Source organism: Geotrypetes seraphini, chromosome 7, assembly GCF_902459505.1.
Source record: "Geotrypetes seraphini chromosome 7, aGeoSer1.1, whole genome shotgun sequence".
Taxonomy (NCBI): Eukaryota; Metazoa; Chordata; class Amphibia; order Gymnophiona; family Dermophiidae; genus Geotrypetes; species Geotrypetes seraphini.
This window is the reverse complement of record NC_047090.1, coordinates 134,227,710-134,255,659: the sequence shown is the minus strand read 5'-3', so window position 1 is coordinate 134,255,659 and position 27,950 is coordinate 134,227,710. Positions and strand designations below refer to the sequence as shown.

Below are 27,950 nucleotides of genomic sequence, written 5' to 3'. Positions count from 1 at the left end.
GAACACATCAATAGGTAAGTTAGGCTGTCTCTGCCCCTCATCTGAGGGTACAGCAGCCAAGCCAGCACAGTCACAAGCTGAACATGAAAATGAAAAGTAGTTAGCTTCTCTGTAGGAATTTGGAGTAGATAAATAGCCAGCATCAAATGAACCCATCCAATGGGGCTCTGTTTCGAAGGAAAACCCCCTTCCTCAGGAACCAGCTCTGCTATTGCTATACGCTCTTGAAGTAACCAACAAAAATAATCAGGCAAATTGATAATACCCTTTTGGGTGTATGACTGTGACAACTGGTGCATTAGGGGCTTGTTTCCACTGCAGGCTGTGAGACTGAGGGCTTCCCTTTCACTCTAATAAATTTTGGTAGGGTGCTGTTTGTTGGTCTGTCTCTTCCTCCCACCCCTCCTTTTGGGTCTGGGGAGACTTGCTCACTTTAAAAATGTAAACAAATATGCCTGATCAACATTTATAATAGCTTTTGTGTGCATAGTTTAATCAAAATATAAAACTTGAGTATATGCATTTACAATTATGTATTTCCTAGTTTCCCCAGCCTATAATTTTTCTGTTATCCACACTATCAGGATGTGTGTTCACCTGTTCTAATATCTGAAAATCACTCGGTTTGTTTTAGATCAACTTTAAAGCGAGGTGTCCCACCTCCATTACCACCTAAGGTAAGCAAGATTGCAAAAAATATCCCCCCAAAAACTTACTTGATATACCACTCAAACTGAAGTGCTAGACCGGTTTACAATACTAAAACATCACACAATACAATAAAATTATTACAATAATAAAAACTATCACAATTATACGATTCCTCAAAAATAAACGCTTTCAATACAATATTCAATATCAACTACCCATTTTCAGTAAATCTCCACTTATCACCAAGGCATTCAGTTTATATACAGGGGCTAAGGCACTAGATAAGGTTTGAATCAGTTCCTGTATGAATTCCATTATTTAAAATGATCATCAGTAATATTAAGTGAAATTAAGACATGAAAAAGGCATTTTGTTATCCAGGTTCTAGTTTGTGGAATAGATTGCCAATTGAAATACAATGTATGCAGTTATTTATGTTTTCAAAAATTATTGAAAACTTGGCTTTTTACTGAGAGTTTTACGATGTAAATTGAACCTGATTGTTACAAAGTTATAAACTGAATGCCATGGTGATAAGTGGAGATCTACTGATAATGGGTGGTTGATATTGAATATTGTACCAAAAGTGTTTATTTTTAAGGAATTGTATAATTGTGATAGTTTTTATTATTGTAATAATTTTATTGTATTGTGTAATATTTTTAGTATTGTAAACTGCTCTAACACTTCAGTTTGAGCGATAGGTCAAGTATTAGAATCAAATAATAGAAATGGTTGACACTATATAACCTTAGAAGGAGAAAATTTCTGTATTTCAAGTTTGATTTGAAGTTTAGATTTGATTATTCAATTTTCTAAATGCAAACTAAAGGTGTGTTTAACCTACAAATATAGTAGGTATTTTCCTATCTGTAGTGTCTGTAAGAATCTCTTCTCTGGTTCTCAGTCCACTGTCTAATCAATAGGCTACTCTTCCATTCCACATTCTTCCTTTTTATTCTTTATGAGAATATTCATTTGCAGTGCAATAACTGTGTCATTCTGTACAAGCGGGTTATCTCCCCATGGCTGTGAGCCCGTGGAGAAGGAATCCATTCCAGATCTTCTCTACAACCCTCCTACTTCACCTAGACCTCTATTTATTTATTTATTTAATTAATTTTATTCATTTTCTATACCATCCTCCCCAAAGAGCCCAGAATGAGTTACAAGTCAGCATACACAATATACAGTTAACAGGTTCCAATTTGCCATAGTTACAGTACAAGTTTTTTCAGGTACAAGTTTTTATTATAACTGGACATATACTAGGACTCTAATACCAATATCCATAATATACAGTTTATAGATTAAATTAGTCATAGTTACAATGCATGATTTCTCAATGCAAGCTTTTATCCTAACACAACACATATTGAGGATCTTGTATCAATATACATTTCTTTGTAATCTATCGGTCGTGGGCGGGGGAGTTAGGTGAACAGGTATGTTTTTGTTGCTTTCCTAAAGTTGAGGAGCCCTTCAAGGGATCTAATCTGTGGGAGCAGTTGATTCCAGTGGCTCGGTGTGAACTGGGAGTAGGAACATCATTTGGGATCTAAGGGACATGTTCGGCATGTATGGAGGAAGCTTGATTGTCATGTAGCCTGGCGCCATGTCATGCAAGGACTTGAATTCTAGCATCAGGTCCTTGAAGACACAACATTTGACTATGGGCAACCAGTGAGCTAACAACAGAGCCTGGGAGACAGGGTTGCAGGGATGGAGGTTTTTTAGAAGTCTGATTGCCATGTTTTCTACATGCTAGAGATGTTGTATGCTCTTCGCTGTGAGACCTTTGCAGTCAGTCCAATCGACAGAGGACTCAGAAAAGTAGTTCCTTATTTTCTGGAGTTGACTTAGGTAGTAAAATGAGGAAAATACCACCTGAGAGATGTGGTTGGAAGGCAACAGGTTGGAGTCAAGGTGTATTCCTAGGCTGCTTCACTGAGATCTCTACTGCCTTCCACAGATTTTCCCTTCTGCTCGTGAGCCAGAAAGAGTGTTTCTGTTCTTCTCTTTTCTTTATTTAATTTTAAATATTTTCAGATTTTTTCGGTCTTTCGGTGCTTGGAATTTTTTGTTCTTTCGGTGCTTGTTTGTGGGTCCAGCTCTATCTGCTTGGAGAGAAAGCAGACAAACAGTGGTTTGCAGCTGACAGGCTAATACTTTGTAGTACCTGTTGCCCAGCTCCAGCTTCTTTGATGTTGGCTTTCCTCCAAGCCCGCTTTGACAAGGGACTTATGGTGGCTTCCCTTTGGGTCCAAGTTGCCAGGCTCTCTTGTTTCAGGGCTCGAGACTGCAGATCTACACTGGTGTCTCATCTAGACATAGCCAGAATTTTGAAGGATTCACTGCGCATCAGACCTCTGGTCAAAACCCCATTCCCTTCACGGAATCTGAATGTAGTTCTGCAGGGTGTCAGCCAAGCTTCGTTTGGGCCACTGAAGGAAGCATCACTGATGGATTTGATGCTCAAGACCGTTTTTCTGGTGGCTGTGACCTTGGCAAGACTTATCTCAGAACTCCTGGCTTTTTCTTGTAGGGAGCCTTTCCTTAAGATCTCTGACACTGGAGCCTCTTTACATACCGTTCCTTCCTTCCTTTACAAGTGGATCGATTTTTTTTTTCACTCCGTCAAAAATTACAAAGACTGGGGGACACTCGATGAAGTTACAGGAAAATAGTTTTAAAACCGATAGTTGGAAATATTTTTCACTCAGAGAATAATTAAGCTCTGGAACATGTTGCCAGAAATATTTTTTCACTCAGAGAATAATTAAGCTCTGGAACGTGTTGCCAGAGGTTGTGGTAAGAGTGGATAGCGTAGCTGGTTTTATGAAAGGGTTGAACAATTTCCTGGAGTAAAAGTCCATACAGTATAATCTTGTTATAACGGACTTCAAGGGACCTGGAAAAACAGTCCATTATATCCAGAGTCCGTTATATCCAGAGTTGCATTTTTTTAAAAACTTTATTTAGGTTAACTTGAAACAACGTACAATCAGTGAACAACAGTCACTGCACAAACCATATTAGCAACGTCAATAACAAAACTCAGCAAAACATTGGTATGGCACGAAATTATTGCAAAACCAGAACACTAAAAGATATTCTAAAGCATTGTCACACTGTACTGGAAAGAAAAATAATCTGTCATTTTCTTCTGGACTGCATTTTGATACTATATCACTGGCATACCACGCGCCTTGTAGGTGGAGCCTGCATTTCCATTATAGTCAAACAAAACTACAGCTAAAAGCAGCTTTGGGGACCAATTGTTTGTCCATTATATGTGAGTCCGCTATATGCAGTGCCAGGACCAGCGGACCTCTTCCACTATAAATAATATTCCATTATAAGTGAGTCCGTTATAATGAGATTATACTGTAGTCTGTTATTGAGAGACATGGGGGAAGCCACTGCTTGCCAGCATAGAATGTTGTTACTCCTTGGGTTTTGGCCAGGTACTAGATTGGCCACCATGAGAACTGGCTACTGGGCTTGATGGACCATTGGTGTGCCCTTTTAAGGCTATACTTATGTTATTCCTGCCGAAATTGGTTTTGGCTTTCCATGTCAATCAGGATGTTCAATTGCCAGCATTCCAGACCATAGGTTCCAAGAAATAGAACTGGATTTTAAAGAAGTTGGGTGTGAAAAGAGTACTTTAATATCTGGGAGTCACCAATGAGTTTAGGCTCTCTGACCATCTTTTTGTGCTGACTAATCCAGCTAAGTGAGGTGCATCAGCTTCCAAGGCCACAATTTCCAGGTGGATTTATTTGGATTTCTATCCTATTCTCCCAACAGCTCAGAACGGGTCACAAAAGGACATTCACAGTGTAGGGAGAGGACATAAAGCTAAAGACAGGGACTACAGAGAATAAAATAACTAAAAAAAAGAAGAGGGATACTGATAGAAACATACAAGGGAACAGTTTCCTAACTATGTAGGGACAAGAGGTAAAAGATAGTAGCTTTCGAAGGGGTCGGCTTACGTCACTTAATTCAGTATCTTTGGCAAAAAGGAATGTCTTTGTTGCTCTCCAAAAGGCCATCAGCAAGTCCAGTCCTGATCTGAGTAGGCAGTTGGTTCCACAGACGAGGTATAAAGTGGCTTTTTGAACGTTTGCTTGCTGATTCTAATTTGAGAGATCTTCCTGAGGGGATACAGAGTTGCCTCTCCAAGTAAGAGCGGAGGGAGCAACTGGGAAAGTATAATTGTAGCTTGGCTGCTATGTAGGTTGGGGTTTTGTGGTGGAATCTTTTATGTGCTATTACTAAGGCTTTGAAGGTACAACATTTCTTGACTGGTAGTAGTGTGCATCGAGGAGTGATGGGGTCACGGATGCTGAGCTTGTACAGGAGACAGGTTTCTGAGTTCTGTATCCGTTGTAGGCAATTCAGGTTTTTTGTGGTGAGTCCGTTGAAGATAGCATTACAGTAGTCCATCCTTGAGAACACATTGGGCCATTTCGTCAGCATACCTTGTTTGTCGGAAACAGTCTTCTGTTTATGTGAAGGCACATTTGACCAGATGTGTAGCTTCATCATGGACTGAAGCTAGGGCAGTCTCTCCAGCGGAGATTTGCAGGGCGACGACTTGGTCCACTCTACATACATTTGCTAAACTAAGCTATGTTATGTGCCGACACAGTCATCCCTTCCTAGATTTCTGTGACTGCTTTTGTACATCTCGCTTCTCCAGAAAGACATATCTATTGCACTGGAAAAAGAGATTAGGTTCTTACCTTGCTAATATTTTTTTCCAGTAGATAGGTGTCATTCTGAACCCTCGCCCTGTCTCTTTCCTGTGCCTGCCTACTGTCTCATTAAGATTGTTCTTCTCCAAGTCTGTTCCTTGGAGGTCAGTCAGCCCTTTGGGGCACTGAAGAGTAATTTATTGCTGGTATATTTTAGGGTACTATTTGAGCTCTTTTGTTGCTCCTGCTAGCATGTTTGTTTCTCTGTTTGATTGTTCATAGTTCTTATGTTACTTGGTTTGAGCAGAATAGACTAATTAGTTGAGAGGTTTTCCCATATCCCTACTTCACCTGATTAGTGAACAGCTTTTGTTTGCTTGGGGACTAACTGTAGAGGGCAGTAGAGCTCTCGATGAAGTGGGAGAGTTGTAGAGAAAATTCGGAATGGATTCCTTCTGCATGGGCTCAAGACCACGGGGAGATAATCTGCTTATCCAGAATGACACACCTATCTACTGGAAAAAACATTAGCAAGGTAATACCTAATCTCTTTTTATAAATTATTTCACAATAATATAGAAAGATAAAAAGGAAAAGGAAATACATTCAGAATCTTTGATCACAATGATTAATTCATCCACAATTAAACAGAGGCAAGATAAGGATATTAGAACCACCCCAGTATTTTCATTTTTACCTGTTTAGCTTTGTTAATCAGTGGAAGACATCTGCAGCCGAAGATAGCTTAACTGCCGCATCAGTGAGGGAGTGTTTCTAGGGATACTTGCTACTAAGCCACTTCTTTCCCTCACACACCCCTAGTTCATAAAAGTAAAATAGGGCAGACAGTAGAAAAATTTCATTTTTTTACCAGTATTCTTTCACCCTCCCCTTACCTGTCTTGGATTCTCGGGTCATTTTTTGAATAGGATATCCAGTAATTGTCACTGTTTACTTAACATTTTTTAGCAGTACTACATGTATAGTGTGTGCTGATGAAAATACACGCCTAATCTACACATATACTTGTATATCTACTCTGGGCATACACTCCAGGTTTTATCTGTTTTTGACACATCCAGCCCAAACATATGCGGTGGCTGTATAAGTGTTCAGCTGTGTGCCTAAACATCTAAATACAATAGGTGCTCGGTGGACTCTGTCCTAGAATTCCACTTCCACACCCATTTTTCTGTATATATAAAATTAGACGTACAAGAGAAACTGCCTGGTTTTATACAAGCACCTCCTCTGAAAATGACTCAGGTAGCACTTAGTAGATTGGTACAGTGCTGAATGTCTAAATGCCATTTAAAAATTGAATCCTCTATTTTTATGCTTCCTCGGCTGCTCAAATGTTTGTATTTAATTCCACTGGAAAAGGTACCCAGAATTGGGGGTGGGGAACTGGATGCAAAAGCATTGATAAATACTGATGATTTTGCATTGTTGAAAACTCTTAAATAGAAGCCCTAATTGTATGGTATGATGTTTTTAACTTAAAAAATGCAAAGATGTGAACTACCAGCATTTCTACTAACTATATTTACCTCCTTTTATGATTTGCTATAGCCATTGAGGATAAATAGTTGTCCTGAAGACAACAGTGCGTTTGAAGAGAAGTCCAACACGATTAAACACCATCCAGATCTGGAGAGCCAAGTGCACAGACGACAAAGTATTCCAGGATGTGGCCAACAGACTGAGCCGCCTCTTGTTGCCATGACTAGTAGCATCAGCAGCCCAGGACTGCTGTCTTCTAGATACTGTGATTTGGGTAAATCTAATACCTTTCAGAAGTGTGAAAGTAAAGTAATACCATAATAGATATAAATTAAGCTGAAGGTTAACAGGGAGTGGAGGAGTGGCCTAGTGGTTAGAGCAGTTACCTTAGCTTCCTGAGGTTGTGAGTTTGATTCCCATGCAGCTTCTTGTGTCTGGGAAAGTCATTTGACAATTTATTGCCCCATGTAAATGGCTTTGATTATGTAAACCACACAGTAAAAAAAACAGTATATCAAGTTTTATCCCCTTACCCTTAGAAATTTCCTGTTTAACAAACATATGGCAATGTTTGTTCATACTGTAAAAGTAGAATATTTATCAGCATTCTTTTAGTGTATTCATTCAGTAAGACTTACCATTCTGGGACTTTTCAGTGTGTGTTTTATCAGTTTAAGTTTATTTAATTCAGTCATAGCAGATGAATGCAGTTGATTTTTTTTCTTGCTTTCCTTCAATTTGGGTTTTGGTTGTTCATGTTGCCTTTGCACAAAGCAGCAGTATTTGATATCTTATTCCCTCTGTCTCCATGTCCACTGTACTGAATCTTTGCACTGCTCCTCTGGTCTTTAAGAGAATAACTTCAGCAGAATTCAAACCTGTATTCTAGTGCCATAAGCAAAAACAAAATTATGTGATATTAGTGAGCCATAGCCACTAGTGGCTAGATCAGCAGATAAGAAATAAGGTTCAAATCCTATATCTTCTCATCCCCTATCGTCCCACTGACATTGTGTGACCTTTGTCAAGATGCTATCCATCCATTGTCTCGGATACAAACTTAAATTGTAAGCCATCTCGAACCATGATATACCTTCAGGACCTGTTCTATTTGTTGAAAAGGTATGAGCTGAAATTAAAAAAAAAAAAAAAAATGCAAAGCACCTTGGATTTGCAAAGGCAAATAATGAAATCTAAAATCCAGAACAATAGCAGCAGCAGTACTGAGCAATGTACAAGGATACATTGTAAAATGTTGAGGGATTTTTTTTTTTTTTTAGAGTAAGAACTATGGCTAGCCTGGAAAGCCTCATACTAATACAAAGGTCTTTGATATATATTGTTGCATATTGATTTTTTTTAGAGTTTCTCTTTTAAACATTTAGTAGTATAAATTCAAAAACTTGTATGGGAAACTCTTCAAGTGGAAGTATTAATAAGGGATAATTGTTTGCTTTTTAAGGGAATGGTGATAGTTCACTGAAAGTTGGTGGTGAAAATACAGAAGGAAGTAGACAAGTACCACAGCTGCCACGCAAAAAGGAAAAAAAAGACTATCCAGTAAGAATTTATTTTCCTAATTTTGCTATTTGTATCTTTGACTAGTTAGTAACACCAAAATACTATGGGCACTAAGCAGTTAATGTAGGAAAAATTAAGATAACCCGTCAAGCTGCATGCTGTTAGCTTGGGCCCACACTAAGGCCTGGATTCTGTATAGGACATCCAGTCTCAGAAGCCACCTAAGTGACTTTTAAGAATTGCACACGGGCATCCTATAGAGAATTGCACCTAAGCCCGCCTAAGAATCTGATTCTCTAACCGACGTCCATGTTATAGGTGCCGGTTAGAGAATCGGGTTGCCGCTGAGGTTATCACCGACACCCACCGCAAATACCCCCTCTCCCCCGAATGATCATGGCAGGAGGGATGCCCAGTCCCTCCTCCCCGGCATCTGCTAACCCACCCCAATGTTCCCCGGCAGGAGAGATGCCCAATCTCTGCTGCAGGACCCCCCCCCCCAAAAAAAAAAACAACAACAAAAAAACGATTGCGGCAGGAGAGATGCCCATTCTGGGATGCACTGGGAGTGGCCTAAGATTCCGATTAGCCATTATTGTGGAGAATCTGCAAAATTTTACCATACTTTATTAAGTAAGGTCCTTTGTTAATGGTGGTCAGATGTGCGCATCGATTAAGTTCTGATTTACTAAATCCTTTTCCCCATAACCAGAGAAGAATATAAGTCTTAGTAAATTATGCTCTGAGTTGGCTGTTTGGCTAGCTACATAATGCACCTGTATGTTTGTGTAAGTATTAACAATTTTAAAAATGCAGGCTTTCAGCATAATTTTATCATGTTAACCTTTACATGTCAGATGTAATGGAGTACTCTGTTTAGCAATACAGGTTTTATTATAGAAACCCTAGGATAAAAATAGATGTTGAAAAGAAAATTATTTACAATAGATTTTTCATTTACAGAAGTCGGCAATTAATGGTTTACCACCAACACCAAAAGTTTTGGTAAGATGTACTTTTTTAGTCTACATATTAGTGTTAATCACAACTACAGGAACATAACAATATAACATAAGAATAGCCATACTGGGTCAGAGCAATGGTCCATCTAGCCCAGGGGTAGGCAATTCCAGTCCTTGAGAGCCAGAGCCAGGTCATTTTTCAGGATATCCACAGTGAATATCCATGAGATGGATTTGCATGCACTGCCTCCTTGAGATGAAAATCTATCTCATGCATATTTATTGTGGATATCCTGAAAACCTGACCTGGCTCCGGCTCTCGAGGACTGGAATTGCCTACCCCTGATCTAGCCTAATATCCTATTTCCAACAGTGGCCAATCCAGGTCAGAAGTACCTGGCAGAAACCCAAATAGTAGTAACAAATTCCAGAAATACTATGAGTAAAAGAAGGAATATTGTTGTACTCTCTTATCCCCAAATAAAGGTGAGGGTGGTTAATCTTACATTCTACCTATACATAATTAAGAACATTTTAGCTAGGTTCTGTATACCAAATGCAGCACAAAGGTTGTGCCTGAAGATAGTTTAACTTTTAGGCCAGAGGCAGATCTATATGAATATGCTGGACTCGTATAGCAAATTCATTTGTGGCCACTTGCTAAAAGAGTTTCTATGGGTAAATTAATATTTATACATAGAGACTACCACTTTAAAAATTACCTGAGGCCCTTTGCAGGAAAAAGATGGGTCCAAGGTTGGTCAGATAACCAATATGAGGTTTTCGTAATCAGATCCCTGCACCTGTTTTATTTTTCATACTTTGTAGCTGCAATGGTCCAGATTAAATATTCCCCATGGCAAAGGTCTGCTAGTGGATTTTCTAAAAGGGAAACACCACAGAGTACCATGGGCCTGTAAGCCTTGGGAGCTCATAAAAATTACCTTTAGCACAAGATCTTGCATGTTGGAACAAGCAGACAATTTTTTAAAATAAATTAGATCATCATTGATGAATTGCAACTTAAATTCTGATATGCTTATGTTAAAACATCTTTGTTCTAATCTGTGTTTTATGAAGATGGGAGCATGCTTTTCTAAAGTATTTGATGGCTGTCCATTGAAAATAAACTGTGCCACTTCTTGGATACATCCTGATACTAAAGGTATTTTCCACCTAACTTTATTTTAATAAGTGGAACTTTAAATATATGTTTGAAAGCCAGTACTAATTTTAGTTCCTCAATGTTTTAGATCAGTACATAATATTTGGAACAGAAGAAGGTATTTATACATTAAATCTGAATGAATTACATGAAGCTACAATGGAACAGGTAACTCAAAGTATAAAATTGCTATTGTTGTCTAGGCTGAAAGAAGCAGCCTTGTCTTATAACTTCAAGACAGGGATATTCAACTTCATTCTGAAGGGCTACTGAAAGTTTGCTTTTTATGATATGCCAATGAATATTTATGAGCCTAACTATTTATGAAAAACATTTGTATATAAGAATTATTGAAATAAGAATGATTGTTTGCATATTTTGGTTACTATGAAACCTTAATCCAGAAGAACATCCACATCTTTGAGTGAAGAAGCAGTCTGCCTTTTTGTTCTTTGCCATAGCCATGAAGTCAAATTGTGGTTGACTCTAAAGAATCTGATTTGACCATATCTTTTATGAAACTGTTTTCTTGAATAAAATATGTTTGCTTCAAGGAATATAAATCTTCTCTCTGTAAGGACACCTTTATGGAGCTAACTCAAGAATAGCAGAGACTCAATGTGGTAGGTCTATGTTGAAGCAAAAGGTGGAAACTTGGATCAGAGGAAGATTAAATAAACTTGGAAACTTGCGGTACCTCAGTTCTTCGTTTTCTGTGGAGCGAAGAATTTGTGTTTTCTAGTGCTGCATTGCCTTCCCTCAGTGCAATCAATTGTGAAATATAGTTTCACAACTTTTTTTTTCTTTGAAGTTTTGTTTTGTTCGTAATTCTTTCTTCAGAAAAAAAAAAAGCGTAAAAACTTATTTTGGTTTGTTTATTTTTCCTTAGTCCTCTTTGAGGTCTGGGGTCTCGTTTTGGGTGGCAGTTGTTTTTTTCCCACAAAAATTGAGTTTAACCTAGCTGTTCAATTTTTCCCATCCATGTCAAAGAACATTGAGCGAATTTAAAAAGTGCTGTCAGTGTCAATGGCATATTTCCATTACCAACCCACACAACTGGTATATCCTGTGTTTAAGGCCTGAACATCTGGTGGACTCCTGCATTTGTTCTACCCTTCAGAAGCATTCGTTGAAGGCCTGTCAATTTCAACAGGAAAAGATTTTCAATTCACTTATGGAGGAAAAGTCTCAGTCCTCGATACTGATGGTGCCTGCATCGACATCAGATATCCCTGCCTCTGGTAAGCCTGCTAAGAAGCTGACCACTTCCCAGCCAGTGTCACAAGCCTCTTCAGCATTGAGTCCCTCTTTGCAGGCCAAGCCTCGACACGGTGTTCTCCTTCAGTACAGGCAGTGTATCTCCTACTGGGCGTGCATCCTCTTTGAGGTCTCCCACCCCTAGACACCCTGCTGCTCAGTCTCAGGTATTGGTGCAGGATATTCGATCCAGGGTCGATAACTTTCTGTGCAGAGAGATTGGAGACGCATTCAAACTAATCTCCATGCTATTGTCTACACAGCTCTCACAGGCCACAAGGTACTACTTTGGAATCTGCTCCTAAACATTGTCCTGCTTCGTATCGACGTTCCTCAAGTCATTGTCGACGCTCGCACGTGGAGCATCATTCTGCTTTTTCAAGGCATCGACATTCTTGTACCCGGTGCTGGCGATCCTTTTCATCGGAACACCAGTCAACATCAGGCATCGATGTCCTTCATCACATCAAGATTCTGCTTCGAAACTATGTTCTTCATCGAAGCATCAACGATCTAAACTTCGATATTCTCCATCTAAATATTCCACCTTGAAGAATACGTCTGCTAGATCATCATGGTACCTATGATCTCCTTATTCAGCTTCAACAGGTCTGTACCGTCATTGCAGAGATTCTCCAAACCTTGACCAAAACTGATTTGTTTCAGATCACAGTGACTCAGAGTGAGAGACTAATTTATCAGCACCTTATTCTTATGGAATACCTTCAGAACAGTCTGTACCACCAGTTAGGAGAAGATCATCTGAATGCAACAATAATTGCTTGAACAGGATCAAAGAGATGAAAATCTGTTGAAGTTACACTGAACGGTACCAAGCTGTCAAGTGTAGAGACTGCAGATTGGGATGTAACATGGATCAGTGACTCTGTGTGAGTAGAGATGGAAAGATATGTAATGGAATCAGATCCTTGACAGTCAGCTGAAGTAGAAGAGAGAAAGCACAGTTACTTACCGTAACAGGTGTTATCCAGGGACAGCAGGCAAATATTCTCAACATGTGGATGACGTCACCGACGGAGCCCCCTAGCGGACGTTTTCGCAAGCAGACTTGCTTGAAGACCTTCAAGCTTGTGATTGGCCCGGGCGTGCCCCTCCCGCCTGACCTAGGGCATGCGTCTCCTCAGCATGGCCTCAGTTCAGATAGCTAGCAAAGAAGCCAACCTTGGGGAGGTGGGTGGGTTGCGAGAATATCTGTCTGCTGTCCCTGGATAACACCTGTTACGGTAAGTAACTGTGCTTTGTCCCAGGACAAGCAGGCAGCATATTCTCAACATGTGGGAGACTTCCAAGCTAACCAGAACGGGATGGAGGGAGAGTTGGCAATTTAGGAGAACAGATTTTGTTAAATGGACTGGCCAAAATGGCCATCATGCCTGGAGAAAATATCCAGACAGTAGTGCGAGGTAAACGTATGAACCGAGGACCAAGTGGCAGCTTTACAGATTTCCTCAAGCAGAGTAGAGCGGAGGAAAGCAACAGACGCCCTGGATCGAATATCCTGACCTTGTGGCCTGTGACACGACCCGGCATGGAGACACCAGCCTGAGCGTAACAGAAAGAGATACAAGCAGCCAACCAGTTAGAAATGGTCCGCTTAGTAACAGAGCGACCCAAGCGATTTGGATCAAAAGAGAGGAACAGCTGGGGAGCAGAACGATAAGGAGCGGTACGCTTCAAGTAGAAGGCCAGCGCACATTTACAATCAAGAGAATGCAGAGTCACTTCTCCAGGGTGAGAATAGGGCTTCAGAAAAAACACAGAAAGAACAATGGATTGATTGATGTGAAACTCAGAAACAACCTTAGGCAAGAACTTAGGATGAGGTACGGAGAACCACCTTATCATGATGGAAGGCTTGAAGCTCACTGACCCGACGGGCAGAAGTGAGAGCAATCGGAAACACAACCTTCCATGTAAGATACTTCAAGTGAGCCCGCGCTAGCAGCTCGAACGGGAGTTTCATCAAGCGAGCAAGGACCACGTTAAGATCCCAAACCACCGGAGGAGGTTTAAGGGGCAGATGAATGTGGAAAAGGTCTTTCATGAAGCGGGAAACCACAGGATGAACAGAGATAGGCTTCCCGTCAATCGGCTGATGAAAAACAGCAATGGCACTAAGGTGAACTCAAACCGAAGAGGACTTGAGTCCAGCGCCAGACAAGTGTAACAGATAATCCAGAACAGCAGATAAGGAGGCAGACATCGGCTCCTGCTGTCGAGTAGCACACCAGGAAGAAAATCGGGTCCACTTTTGATGGTAACATTGACGAGTGGACTCCTTCCGAGACGCCTCCAGGACGTCCAGCACAGGCTGAGAGAACTGGAACGAGGGTATTAAGTCTTGAGGAACCAAGCCGTTAAGTGCAGAGACTGAAGGTTGGGATAAAGTAGAGAACCTCAACTCTGCATAAGCAGAGAAGGAAAAACAGGGAGAAGAAGAGGCTCCCTGGAACTGAGTTGCAACAGAAGGGAGAACCACGGCTGTCGGGGCCACCGAGGATCTATCAGAATCATGGTGGCACTCGTGGACTTGAGCCTGACGAGAGTCTTCAGAATCAGAGGGAATGGAGGGAATGCATACAGAAACAGGTTCGTCCAGTCCAGCAGAAAAGCATCTGCCTCGAGTCTGAGAGGGGTGTAAACCCTGGAGCAGAAGCGGGGCAACTTGTGATTGAAGGGGGACGCGAACAGATTGACGTCCGGAGTCCCCCAATGAGCAAACACTTGATGCAGGGTCAAGGAATGGATGGACCACTCGTGAGGCTGCAGAAGACGACTCAACCTGTCTGTCAGACAATTGTGCTGGCCTTGAATGTAGACCGCTCAAAGGAATATGTTGCGGCGAATGGCCCAATCCCAGAGCCGCATCGCCTCTTGGCACAGGGACAGGGACCCTGTGCCCCCTTGTTTGTTGATATAATACATGGCGACCTGGTTGTCTGTGCGGATCAGCACTACTCGGTCGCGAAGCAGGTCACAAAAAGCCTTCAGGGCAAGGAAAATCGCTCGAAGCTCCAGCAGATTGATGTGACAAAGGTGGTCGGCACTGGACCAAAGACCCTGAGTGCGAAGACTGTCCAGATGAGCCCCCCCCAGCATAGGTCGATGAGTCCGTCATGAGGACCTTCTACGAAAGGGGTGCATGAAACAGAAAACCTCTGGAAAGATTGGAAGACAGCATCCACCAATGGAGAGACTTCTTCAACAAAGGAGTCACGACAATGAGTTGAGAGACAGGATCTCGATCCTGGTTCCATTGGGACGTAAGAGTCCATTGTGGAATACGGAGGTGAAATCTGGCAAAAGGAGTCACGTGAACCGTAGAGGCCATGTGACCTAGGAGGACCATCAGGAGCCGAGCCGGGGCCGAGGACAGATGGGCCACCCTCTGGCATAAACAAACAAGGGCCTCTTGACGAGGCCGAGATAGGAAGGAGCGGAGACAAACCGTGTCCAGGACCGCTCAGATGAATTCCACAGACTGGGACGGACAGAGATGGGACTTGGGGAAATTCACCTCAAAGCCGAGACTGTGAAGGAGCAAGATGGTCTGATTCGTCGCACGCAGAACTTTGTGGTGCGAGTACGCTTTGATCAACCAGTCGTCAAGGTAGGGAAACACCTGCAGGCCGCGGAAATGCAGGGCCGCAGCTACCACAACTAGACATTTTGTGAAAACCCTCAGAGAAGTCGCCAGGCCGAAGGGAAGAAAACGATATTGGAGGTGGAGATCCCCCACCCGGAATCTCAGATACCGGTGAGAGGCCGGGTGTATCGCAATGTGCGTGTATGCCTCCTTGAGGTCCAGTGAGCACAGCCAGTCCCCCTCGTCCAAGAGGGGGTGCAAGGTAGGAAGAGTGAGCATTCTGAACCGTTCCCTGACCAGAAACATGTTCAGAGCACAGAGGTCCAGGATCGGATGCAGATCCCCTGTCTTCTTGGGTACCAGAAAGTACTGGGAATTAAATCCGGTATTCCACTGGTCCGGAGGAACCGCCTCGACCGCCCAAAGGTGAGGAAGGGCCTGTGCTTCCTGCAGAAGGAGAGGCAGCTGAGACCGGGCAGAAGGAAACTCTCTTGGAGGAAGGTCCGGGGGCATGTGACTGAAGTGAAGGGGGTACCACTCCCGAAGTGAAGGGGGTACCACTCCCGAATGATGGAAAGCACCCAACTGTCGGTGGTAAGACTTTCCCACTGGGTATAGAAATGATGGAGACGACCCCCGATGGGGAGGGGGGAAGGCTCCAGGAGGAAGGGAGCCCAAAGGCTCAGACTGAAATTGGTTTTCACAGAGCATCTCCAAGTTCTCCTGACAGCACTGGAGCCTTGTGGCCTTCTGACATGGAGTCAGCATTCTTGGAACTTACTTCGCACTAACCTTGGACATGCCCAACTTTTTGTGAATTATTTTCCAAACTGTACCTGTCAAATGCCCATTTCTTCAGCTATTCAGGAAACCTTAATTCAGCTGTTTGACAAAATTAAATCCTCGACTTGCTTGCAATTTCTGTGGAAGTTGCTTCCATAGGCCGTCCAGTTTGGGGTCATCTTCAATGGACACTCTACCTCACTTACTGTTTACTCCAAAATTTTACTTTGTAGGATGATGGGGCATACTCACCATAAACTGTAGTCATGCATTCATGGATCTCCTTTGGCTTTTTCCCTTCTTTTGTGAGAAATTTTATCACTGAATGGTGCTCCAAATCTAGCAGTTTCTTACTTGATTTGCACGAGGACTCTCCTGACATCCTGTTTTAAGCTCCATTACTAAAAGGAGGGCATAAAGCAATTGAATTGAAACTGGAGCAATGATGATCAAATTTCCCCCTCCATTTTCCCCCCTGCTGGTCCCTTGTTGACCTCTGCTTTCTTTTTTTCTTGGAAGGGGTATAACAAATTTGATGGGAAGTTTTCCTCACCTCACCATTAAAAGAGCTTCAGTCCTTGCTGTGCTTAATGGAAACAGGCGGGAATTTGCACCTGCACTATGAGGAGGAATGTTTTCCTATTTTGGTTTCAGAGGCTAAGTGTTTAGACTGACTGCAGAGCAGTTAGGCTTAAGCACTAGATTTGTAAAGGTATAGCACATAGCCAAAAACAAAACTGGAGAGTTACCCAGACTGAGCTGCAGCCTGTGCACTGTACATGGAGTAAAACTTGGCACTATTTCTTCAGCCTTTTTATTGCCACTTTGCATTTTTAAAAAATGTTAAGTATGCTGGGACTTTGCCTCTCTCTAATAAAGAAACAGAAAAAGTCATGAAAATTACATATCTACTTTCAGGCAAGGCAGAACTTACACAGCTCCAATTCTCTAGAGAATAAATATTTCAGCAGGTGATATCACCTGAGTGTCAAGAGCATCCTCTCTTTTCCGCACCTTCCCAGTTAGAGCAATAATGGGATCAGCCTACTGAGAGGCTCCTGAGAAAATTAGAGTCATGGGATAGGAGGCAATGTTCAATTGTGGATTAAGAACTGGTTATTGGACAGAAAGCAGAGGGTAGGGTTGAATGGCCATTTTTCTCAGTGGAGGAAGGAAATAGTGGTGTGCCGCTGGGACTGGTGCTATTCAACTTATTTATAAATGATCTAGAAATTGGAACTATGAGCAAGGTAATCAAATTTGCAGATGACACAAAACAGTTCAAAGTTGTTAAATCGCATGCAGACTGTGAAAAACTGCAGGAAGACCTTAGGAAATTGGAAGACTGGGTGTCCAAATGGCAGATGAAATTCAATGTGAACAAATGCAAAGTGATGCACATTGGGAAGAATAATCCAAATGATAAGTTATCAGAGGCTAGGGACCACCTTGGGGGTCAGCACTCAAGAAAAGGATCTGGGTATCATCTTAGACAATACGCTGAAGCCTTCTGCCCAGTGTATGGCAGCAGCCAAGAAAGCAAACAGGATGCTAGGAATTATTAGAAAAGGAATGGTTAACAAGACTAAGAATGCTATAATGCCTTTGTATTGTTAACTGGTGTGACCTCACCTTGAATATTGCATTCACTTCTGGTCCCTTTATCTCAAAAAAGATAGAGGCATTAGAAAAGTTCAAAGAAGAGCAACCAAGATGATAGAGGATGGAACTCTTGTATGGTAAAGCAACAGCTAAGGGGATATAGGATTGAAGTCTACAAAATTCTGAGTGGTGTAGAATTGGGTACAAGTGCATTAAAAAAATAAAAAATTATAATTTTTTTTATTTTTTTACTGCATCAAGATTTACAAAGACTGAAGGATACTCGATGAAGTTACAGAGTAATACTTTTAAAACCAAAAGGAGGAAATATTTTTTTCACTCAGAGAATAGTTAAGCTCTTGAACACATTGCCGGAGGATGTGGTGAGAGCAGTTAAAGTAGCTAGTTTAAAAAAAAAAAAAAATGGTTTGGACAAATTCCTGGAGGAAAAGTCCATAGTATGCTGTTGAGACATACATGGGATGGTAGCATGGAATGCTGCTACTTTATGGGTTTTTACCAGGTACTTGTGACTTGGATTGGCCTCCGTGAAGACGTGATACAGGGCTAGAAAGACCATTGGTCTGACCCAGTAAGGCTATTCTTATGTTTTTAACTGGTTCTCTGTCCCTCTATAAGTGAAACTTCTCAAAGTGGTTTTAAGGCTGCATGAAAACTTTCTGCAGCCTGAAAATAATCAGAAAAAATATTGAGGGTGACCTATTTCAGCTATACTTTCAGTAGCCTATGTTCTTTGCTAGGGAGGCGCCCAGGTTAACTTCTCTGGCTCAGGAGGCCCGCCTTCTCTTTCTGTGGGTGGTATGTCATCTGCAGGTGTTTTGTGCAGCAGGTGTGGTGGGAGTCGACAGTGTACCAGTCGACTCCCTCAGCAGACAGGCTTTGGATCCAGGCAAGTGAGAGCTGTCCTCAGCAATGTACCAGGCCATTGTGCGGTGCTGGGGTCTGCCCCGCTTCATCCTCGTGGCCACCTCTCGGGGCATGATACCACCTCAATTCTTCAGTCAAAGATCTGAACCTGACAGTACAAATCTTGATCCTCTCGTGCAGTGTGACCTTGGGAGAGTCATCTGTATGTCTTTCCTCCCTGGCTCATGCTAGGCCGAGTCATTAGGAGGATAGCAACCCTGTGTCATTCTGGTGACTCCAGACTGACCTTGCAGGCTGTGGTACACTGATCTGCTTTGTTTTCACAGAGGTCATGGCTTTTGGTTCCGCATCCCTCCGCACCTGCTTTCTTGGGATCCAGTCTATTGAAGACCCAGGTCATTTTGCTGTTATGGCATGGCGTTTGCGTGTGCAGCGTTTGCTCACACAGGCTATTTGGAGGTAGTTTTTGTCACACTTCTCAAGTCTATGAAGTCAACAACCATATCTGCCTACGCTGGGCATGGCAGACTTTCCAGCATTGGTTGACCAGGAATGGACAGAGCTGTATTCCATTCCAATTTTGGTGGTTCTCACCTTTCTTCCAGCTGGTCTAGTTACAGGCTTCACTTTGGCATCCCTTCAAGTCCAAGATAGAGAAACTGGACCTCTTCTCCCTTGAACAGAGGAGATTGAGAGGGGACATGATCAAAACATTCAAGATACTAAAGGGGATAGACTTAGTAGATAAGGACAGGTTGTTCACCCTCTCCAAGGTAGGGAGAACGAGAGGGCACTCTCTAAAGTTGAAAGGGGATAGATTCCATACAAACGTAAGGAAGTTCTTCTTCACCCAGAGAGTGGTAGAAAGCTGGAACGCTCTTCCGGAGGCTGTTATAGGGGAAAACACCCTCCAGGGATTCAAGATAAAGTTAGACAAGTTCCTGCTGAACAAGAACGTGCGCTGGTAGGGCTAGTCTCAGTTGGGGCGCTGGTCTTTGACCAGAGGGCTGCCACGTGAGCGGACTGCTGGGCACGATGGACCACTGGTCTGATCCAGCAGCGGCAATTCTTATGTTCTTACGATTTTATTTTCAATATAGTGATTGAAATGTGTCAGTTTTGAGAAAGGAAAGATTTTAAGCTTTAACTTGAGGGCTGCAGAACAAATAGGGTTCTTGGAGATCCGCAAAAAAAATAGTTAATGTCTTATTAAAGAAATGACAATTACTCTTTATAGTTTATAAATCTTTCCTTTAACAGTTAATGGAAAGATTTAGAAACTATAAAGAGTTTCACCTCATACAAAATTGTCATTTCTTTAATAAGACATTAACTATTTTTTATGTGGCCCTCCAAGTTCCTACAAATCCAAAATGTGGCCCTGCAAAGGGTTTGAGTTTGAGACCACTGATCTAAAGTTATCATTGCTCATTGGTTAAAGATATAATTTCTTCAGCATATACAGTATTTTGGCAAGTAGACAATGGCCTATACCATGAAAGCGCAGTTCTTTATCAATATAGCTGCTTCTTGGGCAGCGTGTATGTAATGTCTCCTTCAGCTATCTATAAAGCAGTCATGTGGTCCTCCTTTCATACTTTTGCAAAGTGCCATTGCTTGGATGTGGTGGCCATGGAAGCAGCTGCCTTTGGCGCTTCATTTCTCAGAATAGAAGTGATCACTTTCCAACTTGAAGATTGCTTTTATTATATCCCACAAGTTCTGGATGCATCTAGTGCACACAACAAAGAAGGAGAAATTAGATCTTGCCTGCTAATTTTCTTTCCTTTAATAATAATAACTAATAATAACTTTATTTTTTCTATACCGCCATAATCTTGCGACTTAGAGTAGCCCGGGAGCTTGTCTTAACGAGCGGATAGTAACACGGGGCTGGGAGGCCCTCGTGTTGCCCGCAAGGCAAGCTAGGAGGACCGTTAGGAGGTAGAATTAGAATAGGTTCTAGGGGAGGGGTTCGCGCCAAAAGGCAAGTTTTTAATAAGTTAGATTAGGGAAAGGGGCAGTTTGTGGGGATTAGAAAAATCGGGACCTTGGAGGACTTGAGTTGTTGTAGGTCCTCCAGGGCGGTTTTTGTCCCACCCTCCCTCTCTTAGTTGGTGGCTCTAGTGGCTTGGGAAGGCGGGTATCCTGAGCTACTGGTTGCTGGGGCTCATCCAGCGATGAGTGGTGGGCCGGCTGGGAGCCGTGCCTTGGGGTCAGGTGACCTGGGTTAAAGGGGCATGAGGTCATGCCACCCCTCAGACGCTTGCTGTTGGTGGCGGGGTCGGGGGCAAATGGTAATGTTTACATGGGGTAGCTCGGGAGGAGCTTGCTAATGTTGATTTTCAATTTAAGGTTCATTATGTTAATGATGTTATTTATGCAAAGTTAATTTATTGGTTATTATGATTTAAATAAAGAGCTGCAGCTATTATACCATAATAAGCGTGTTGGTCTTATTTAGAGGAGGGTAAGGAGAAAAAGGGGGTGTTCGGGGCAGCAGCAGGGACTATCCAGATCCAGCTGTTACTAGGCGGTTCACAGTGAAGAGAGCTGTACAATCGGCGAATTACAGTGTACAAATAGAACAGATGTCACTGAGCAGTCAGTGATTATAGTGTACAATTTAACAAGAAAAAGATATTAATGGGTTACAGTATAATCTTAACATGTTACATTAAAAGGGGCTGGATGGCCAGCGAATTACAGAATACAAATGGTGAAGAAGACACTGAATAGACAGTGAAAATCCAGCTACTAATCTTTGTTTCTTCATACCATTAAAGCAGAGTGTTCATTTTTGCTAAATTCATCTTTTTCTTGTTGAGCTAATGTTTTCACTTCACATTAGTATTACATTCAGCAAATGCTTTCACATTAGTCCAGCAACTATTTTTCCACTGCTTTATCCAATACTAAATTGTCTGAGCTGCACAGGATTCTATTAAGGCACAGCACAGTTCTATACTCTGTCTACACCTGGTAATAGATGAATGCAAACCCATACGTCATGGACTCTTTCTGGTGTGACTGAGAGAAATTACATAGCTAGCATAAAAATAAGGATAGCAGCATAAGAGAAAAGTCGGTGGTGGCAGTCAACTGAGTGAGAAGGAAGGATAGAGAAATCTTACTCACTAATTTCTTATGCTGCTGTTATTATTTTTATGCTTGTAATAAAATAGGATTCCTTATGCTTGATAACTTGATGCATTAATTCTTAGTATGCAAAGCTGTAGGTAAAATAGAATCTGGTGTTTTGTGTGATTGTCATATAGGATGTTTAGGGATTAGCACTATGGTAAGCACATGGTAACTCAGTACTTTCTTTAATAATGTTTGCATTATTCTTATGTGATAAAAGTACCAGTTAGACATGATTTATTAACATCTATCTCTTATTTTCTGTTGTTCTCTATTTATAGTTGTTTCCCCGAAAGTGTACATGGCTGTATGTTATCAATAACACACTAATGTCTTTATCGGGTATGTATAAAGTTTTATACAAGGTTTAAAAAAAGGTGAACTGCTATTGAATGTATAGTTTTGTAAACCTATCACATTATAGTTAGGGATGTCGGTAGTCATATGTACAGTAAGCTGCCCTAGTGGGTTGAGTTCCACAGTGGACCTGCATACTGTACTGAATATCCTAATATTGGTATTTCTGTGCAGAAACCATCAAGGAAAAGATTGATCTTCACATTTACGAGGTCAGAAATAGTAATTTAAAGTTTCAGCTGTTAACTCACAATAGGATTTAATGTACATCTTAATATCAGTAAGATTTTTGCAAAGCCACTTCATTGAAACAGCAGATGTATTAATTGCACTTTGTTAGTGGTGAAGTATGTAATTCAGTATTTCTAAATATACAAACTATGGTAATGCATTTTTTTGGTGAAAGCCAGACTCAGATCTTGATCTTGTCTTTCCCTCTCTGAGGAGTTGTTTAATGGCTAGCTTTCATGGAGCGGAATCGCATCTTAATGGTTAGAGAAGCAGTTTGTGAACAAGGGAATCCAAGGTTCTATTGGCAGTCCCTTGTGACCTTGGGCAATGGATTTAATTTTCATTGACTTGGGTCCAACCAGTTGTAAGCCAGTCTGGGCAGAGAAGTAACTCATATTTGGATTGGAGATGGGTAAGTAATAAATACATAGAAATATTCAAAAATTGGATAGGAGTAGGAAACAAATCTTGTTTGCATAAGTCTTCATACCCTTTGTGATAGCAAATTCAAATTAGCTGTTTTCAAAAACTGCTTTGAGCAGAGACCATCTATTAATGTCAAAATGTACAGCTGTGCTTATGACTTTCAGTGCTGTAGAAGTGATAAATAGCAGTGGTAATAATAAGTTAAATAGAGCCTTCTTCCTGTGTTCAATCACAGTAGTTGAGCTGGCTTTAAATATTCCTGGATTTTAAATCAAGCTGGCTGTTGTATGAAGTGAATTTGAGGCAGAGTTCTAGACATGCCTAAAACAGCTGCCAAAGAAACTCCAGGATGATGCTTTTCAAAAGTACAGATTACATAAAGATAGGATTGTGCTAGGCAAAAATGGCTTTCATTTTGGGCTCCCTTCACCTCCCCTACCATTTCCATTGGAGACCTTAACCAGCCAACACAGTTGTGTGAAACTTGGAGAGACTGGAGCCATTTCTGAAAGCTACTACTACTATTTATTAATTCTATAGCGCTGAAATACATCTGCAGTGCTGTACATATAACATTCAGTAGATGGTCCCTGCTCAGAAGATCTTACAATTTAATTTGGACAGACAGGACATCTCAGGGTTCATGAGATTCAGGTAGAGGAAATGATACAATGGGTATAGGTATCTGACAGCAGTGAGTGGGAGTTGAGAGTTGAAAACAGTTTCAAAAAAGTGGGCATTTGAATACTACAAGAGATATAGTATGATGTATTGGTTCAGGCAGCCTGTTATAGGCATATGGCACAGCAAGAAACAATGGATGGAGTAGAGGCAGTAGAAGAGAAGGGTACAGATGTGAGGGTCTTGCTCGACAAACAGAGTTCATGGGGGTGGGATAAGTGAGGAGAGATATTAGAGGGCTACAGAGTGAAAGCACTTGTAAGACAGTAAGAGGAGTTTGAACTGTATTCAGAAACGGATGGGGAGCTAATGAAGTGACTTGAAGAGAGGGGTAATGTGAGAATAGCGGCTCTCACAAAATATGAGTCATGCAGCAGCATTTTGAATGGATTGAAGTGGTGAGAGATGGATGTGCAGGAGGCCTGAGAGAAGTACTTGCAGTAGTCTAAATATGAGGTGATGAGAGCATGGATAAGGGTTTTGGTCGTGTGTTCAGAGAGAGGAGGTTAGATTTTGGTAATATTATAGAGGAGGACGTGACAGGTTTTAGTGGTTTGTTGGATCTGAGCAGAGAAGGAGAGAGAGTAGTCAAAAATCATCCTGAGATTGCAAGCTGATGAGACAGGGAGGAGGAGAGTTATTCCCAGAAATAGAGAATGGCGAAAGGAGGGAGGTGAGTTTAGGTGAAAAGATTAGGAGTTCAGTTTTAGCCATATTCAGTTTGAGATGGTAGTGAGACATCCAAGCAGCAATGTTGGACAGACAGGCTGAGATTCGGGCCTGAATTCTTGTAGATACCTGGTGAGGAGATGTAGATCTGGGAGTCATCGGCATAGAGGTGATATTGAAAACCATGGGAAGAGATCATTGTACCAAGAGAGCAGGTATGTATGGAGAAGAGGAGAAGGGCCCAGGATGGAGCCTTGAGGTACACCCATAGACAGTGGGATGGGAACAGAGGAGGAGCCACCATAACATATGCTGAAAGTACGATGGGAGAGATAGGAAGAAAACCAGGAGAGAACAGAATCCTGGAATACTAGTGAGGACATTGTGTCGAGAAGGAGGTGGTGAAGGCAACAGACAGAACAAGAAGAATGAGGCTAGAGTATAGTCCATTGGATTTGACCAGGAACAAGTCATTAGAGACTTTAGCAATGGCAGTTTCCATAGAATGCAGAGGGCGAAAGCCCGATTGAAGCAAGTCAAGAATGTCATGAGAAGAAAGGAAGTCTAGACAACGGCGGTGACCAGCCTGTTCGAGTAGTTTGGATAGGAAGAGGAGGAGGGAGATGGGGCGGTAGTTGGAGGAGGATGCGGGAGGTCTAGTGAAGGGTTTTTGAGGAGAAATGTAACTACTGCATGTTTGAAGACATCAGGTATTGTAGCAGTGGAGAACAAAAGGTTGAGTATGTGACAGATGGGAGGGATGATAGTGGGAAAAGGCGAGTTGGAATCTGATCAGAGGAACAGGTGGTGGGTTTAGAGGAGAGAAGGTGAGCAGTTTCCTCTTCCGTGACTTCAGAAAAGGAGGAAAGGGTGGAAGGGGTTGTTGAAGGGAGGTTGGCAGAGTGGACAGCCAGAATGGGTGGTGGAAGAGGTGACACAGTTGAGAATTCAAGGTGGATCTTGTCATAGAAGACCCCTGCCATCATTTAGGGGGAAAGTAGGGGATAGGAGGTGGGGGTACTTTGAGTAGAGAGGTGTGTGGCAGAGAGACAGCAAGGATTTGCACTAAGAGAGTTAGGTAAATGGTTCTAGTATTCTTGTTTGGCAAGCAAGAAGGTAGATTGGAAGGATGTTAGCTTGAATTTGAAATATATGAAATCTGAATGTGTGTGAGATTTAAGCCAAAGACGTTCAGCAGTCCAGACACAAGAGCACAGAGTTTGGGGGTCAACCAGGACTCGGGGTTTGACATGTCTTACAGGATGTGAAGTGGGAGGAGCAAGGGTATCAATAGAAGTAGAGAGAATGGAATTATAGAAGAGGACAGCTTCATTGACAGACTTGTGTGACATAGTAGTTAGTGCTGCCCGATTCACGATTTGAATTGGTTCACCGATTCACTTCAGGTGAATTCATTCGAATCGCTTTAAAATAAAAAAATAAAAAAATTGGCTTCCTGATTCGGACCCTCCCCCCTCGCCCCCTAAAGCAGGAGCGGCAGCACTGCTCTTGCTGGCCGGCCGCTGCTGCACCTACTTTAGAGAGCGAGGAGGGAGGGTCAGCCGGCAAGTGCTGCTGTGCTGCTGTCCGGTTCCCCCCCCCCCCCCCGGCGTGTGGCCTTCCCGCACCATTTACCTTCTAGTTGCAGCCTGCACAGAAGATCGCGGTTATAGCATCTGTGCATACTGCTTTTAGCTGTTTCCTCAGCCGTGATCCTGCCTCTGACGTCAGAGGAGGGGCGGGACCGCAGCAGAGAAAACAGCTAAAAGCAGTTTACAAAGACACTATAACCACGATCTTCTGTGCAGACTGCAACTGGAAGGTAAACGGTGCGGGGAGGCCAGGGGAAACACGGAGGCCTTTCCAGGGGAGGCAGTCCTTCAGAGTGGGGGGTGGGACAGGCCTTTAAGGGGGGAACAGGCCAGGGATGGTGGCATAGGCCTTCAGGGGAGACAGGCCTTTAAGGGGGGGGCAAGCCTTCTAAGCGGGGACAGGCCAGGGATGGTGGCATAGGCCTTCAAGGGGGGGGGGGCAGGCCTTCAGGGGGAGGTGCAGGCCTTTGGGGGCAGGGGAGGGGACAGACCTTCAGGGGAGGGGTCTCTGGTGTAGAAGTACATGGAGGGAAAGGGGGGTTCAAAGAGATGTGCATATACCGGATTTTGGGGGGGAAGAAATAATGGGTCTAAAAATAGAGGAGAGGGAGAGAGATGATGGACAATGAGATTTAGGGAGGGAAGGAACAGAAAGGGAGAGAAGTTAGACACAAGGGATGGTGTGGAGGGGGATAGAAATACTGGATAGGAGGGTAGTTGGGAAAAGAAAGGGAGAGGTAGTGGACCCTGGGGTGGTGGGGAAGGAGGGAGAGATACTGGATGAAAGGGTAGTTAGAAAAGGTGGAACTGTGGAGGGAGACGAAAAAAGAAAAGATGCCAGATCTCCTGGGGAGGGAAGGGAAACGGAAGGGGAAGACAGAGATGGCAGATGGATGGTTAGCACGGAGAAAGAATAAAGAAGGAGACCCTGGCAAGCAAGTTATCATAACACAACCAGAGCCTTGGACCAACAAGATTTGAATAATGACCAGACAACAATAGGTAGAAAAAATAATTTTATTTGTGATTACAATATGTCAGATTTGAAACGTGTATCCTGCTAGAGCTGGTGTTAGACCGCGAACGTGAGCTAGGATTTAAGAGAGAGAGGAAAAGTCTTTTTTGTTTGTTTATTTTGTTTACACCACAGCACCAGTGTGGTTAGGAGAAGGCAAAGGGGGTGAAGAGGCTATAAAATAAACCCACCAGGATGTTTGAAAAAAAACAAACAAACCAACACCCAATTGGGCATGAAAATCGAATCAAAATTTTTTTTCCTGAATCGGGCAGCACTAATAGTAGTAGAAAGGAGGGTTGAGACAGTGGTAGAGAGCATGTCAAGGTCAATAGGCTTAAGGTTCCTAAATGGATAGTGATTGATCGTGTTTGGGGGAGAGGGTGATGGGTTGTGGAGGTTAACAGCTGATGGTCAGAGATGGTAAGATTCATGGTACAAAATTTGCTTATATAGCAGTTACTGGAGAGGACAAGGTCAAGGCAGTGGCCTTTCTGGTGAATAGGTGTGGTAGAACACAGCTGGAGATCTACTAAGCATTCTCAGAAGTCGTCGTCTTATACTTATATCCTGCTTCTTCTTTGGCCAAACCACCACCTCAGAAGAGACACAGACAGCTAAAATCTCAGAAGCAGCAGTCCTCCACGACTCAGAAACAGCCCAGTCTTTTTGATCTGCTTCTAATAATAATAATAATAACAGTATATATACTGCAGGACCGTGAAGTTCTATGCGGTTTACAATGCTTAGAAATGTTACAGATTGAGTGCTTCTAGAGAGCATAGTCCATATAACACCTTTACAGCCTCTTCCCTTCAGAGGTCATCTTCTCATTCTTTTTACCTACGATGGACTCTCATTGCCAACTCTCATGGGTCTTAAAAATCATAGAGGGAGGGGTACTATCTTCATTTCAAATCCATTCCTCCAAACTACCCTCCAAGAGAGTCCTCTGTTACATTTCAGCAGACATCCCTTCTTCTTCAGGAAATAGACACTTTACTACAACTCAGTGCCATAGAGGAAGTTCCTCCTACCCAGAAAAATCAATGGTTTTACTTCAGGTATTTTCTGATTCCAAAGAAGACGGGAGGTCTACACCCAATTCTTGACCTCCGAAATCTCAACAAATATTTTGTTAGGGAAAGGTTCCACATGTTATCCCTTGCAACATTGAATGGCTATTCTCT

General features: G+C 42.4%; 1 protein-coding gene across 3 annotated transcripts in view; it reads left to right on the top strand.

The window, feature by feature from the left end:
- Positions 1 to 27,950, top strand: part of MAP4K5 (mitogen-activated protein kinase kinase kinase kinase 5) — a 293,565-nt gene that overhangs the window by 198,149 nt on the left and 67,466 nt on the right. For 2 of the 3 annotated variants that reach the window (XM_033950939.1, XM_033950937.1), the window contains 8 exons: positions 635 to 677; positions 6,930 to 7,134; positions 8,323 to 8,420; positions 9,345 to 9,386; positions 10,424 to 10,508; positions 10,597 to 10,676; positions 22,071 to 22,131; positions 24,978 to 24,980. In XM_033950939.1, coding sequence (XP_033806830.1) covers positions 635 to 677; positions 6,930 to 7,134; positions 8,323 to 8,420; positions 9,345 to 9,386; positions 10,424 to 10,508; positions 10,597 to 10,676; positions 22,071 to 22,131; positions 24,978 to 24,980 — 617 coding nt within the window. The remainder of the gene's footprint in view (positions 1 to 634; positions 678 to 6,929; positions 7,135 to 8,322; positions 8,421 to 9,344; positions 9,387 to 10,423; positions 10,509 to 10,596; positions 10,677 to 22,070; positions 22,132 to 24,977; positions 24,981 to 27,950) is intronic. The other variant, XM_033950938.1, reaches the window with a different exon arrangement.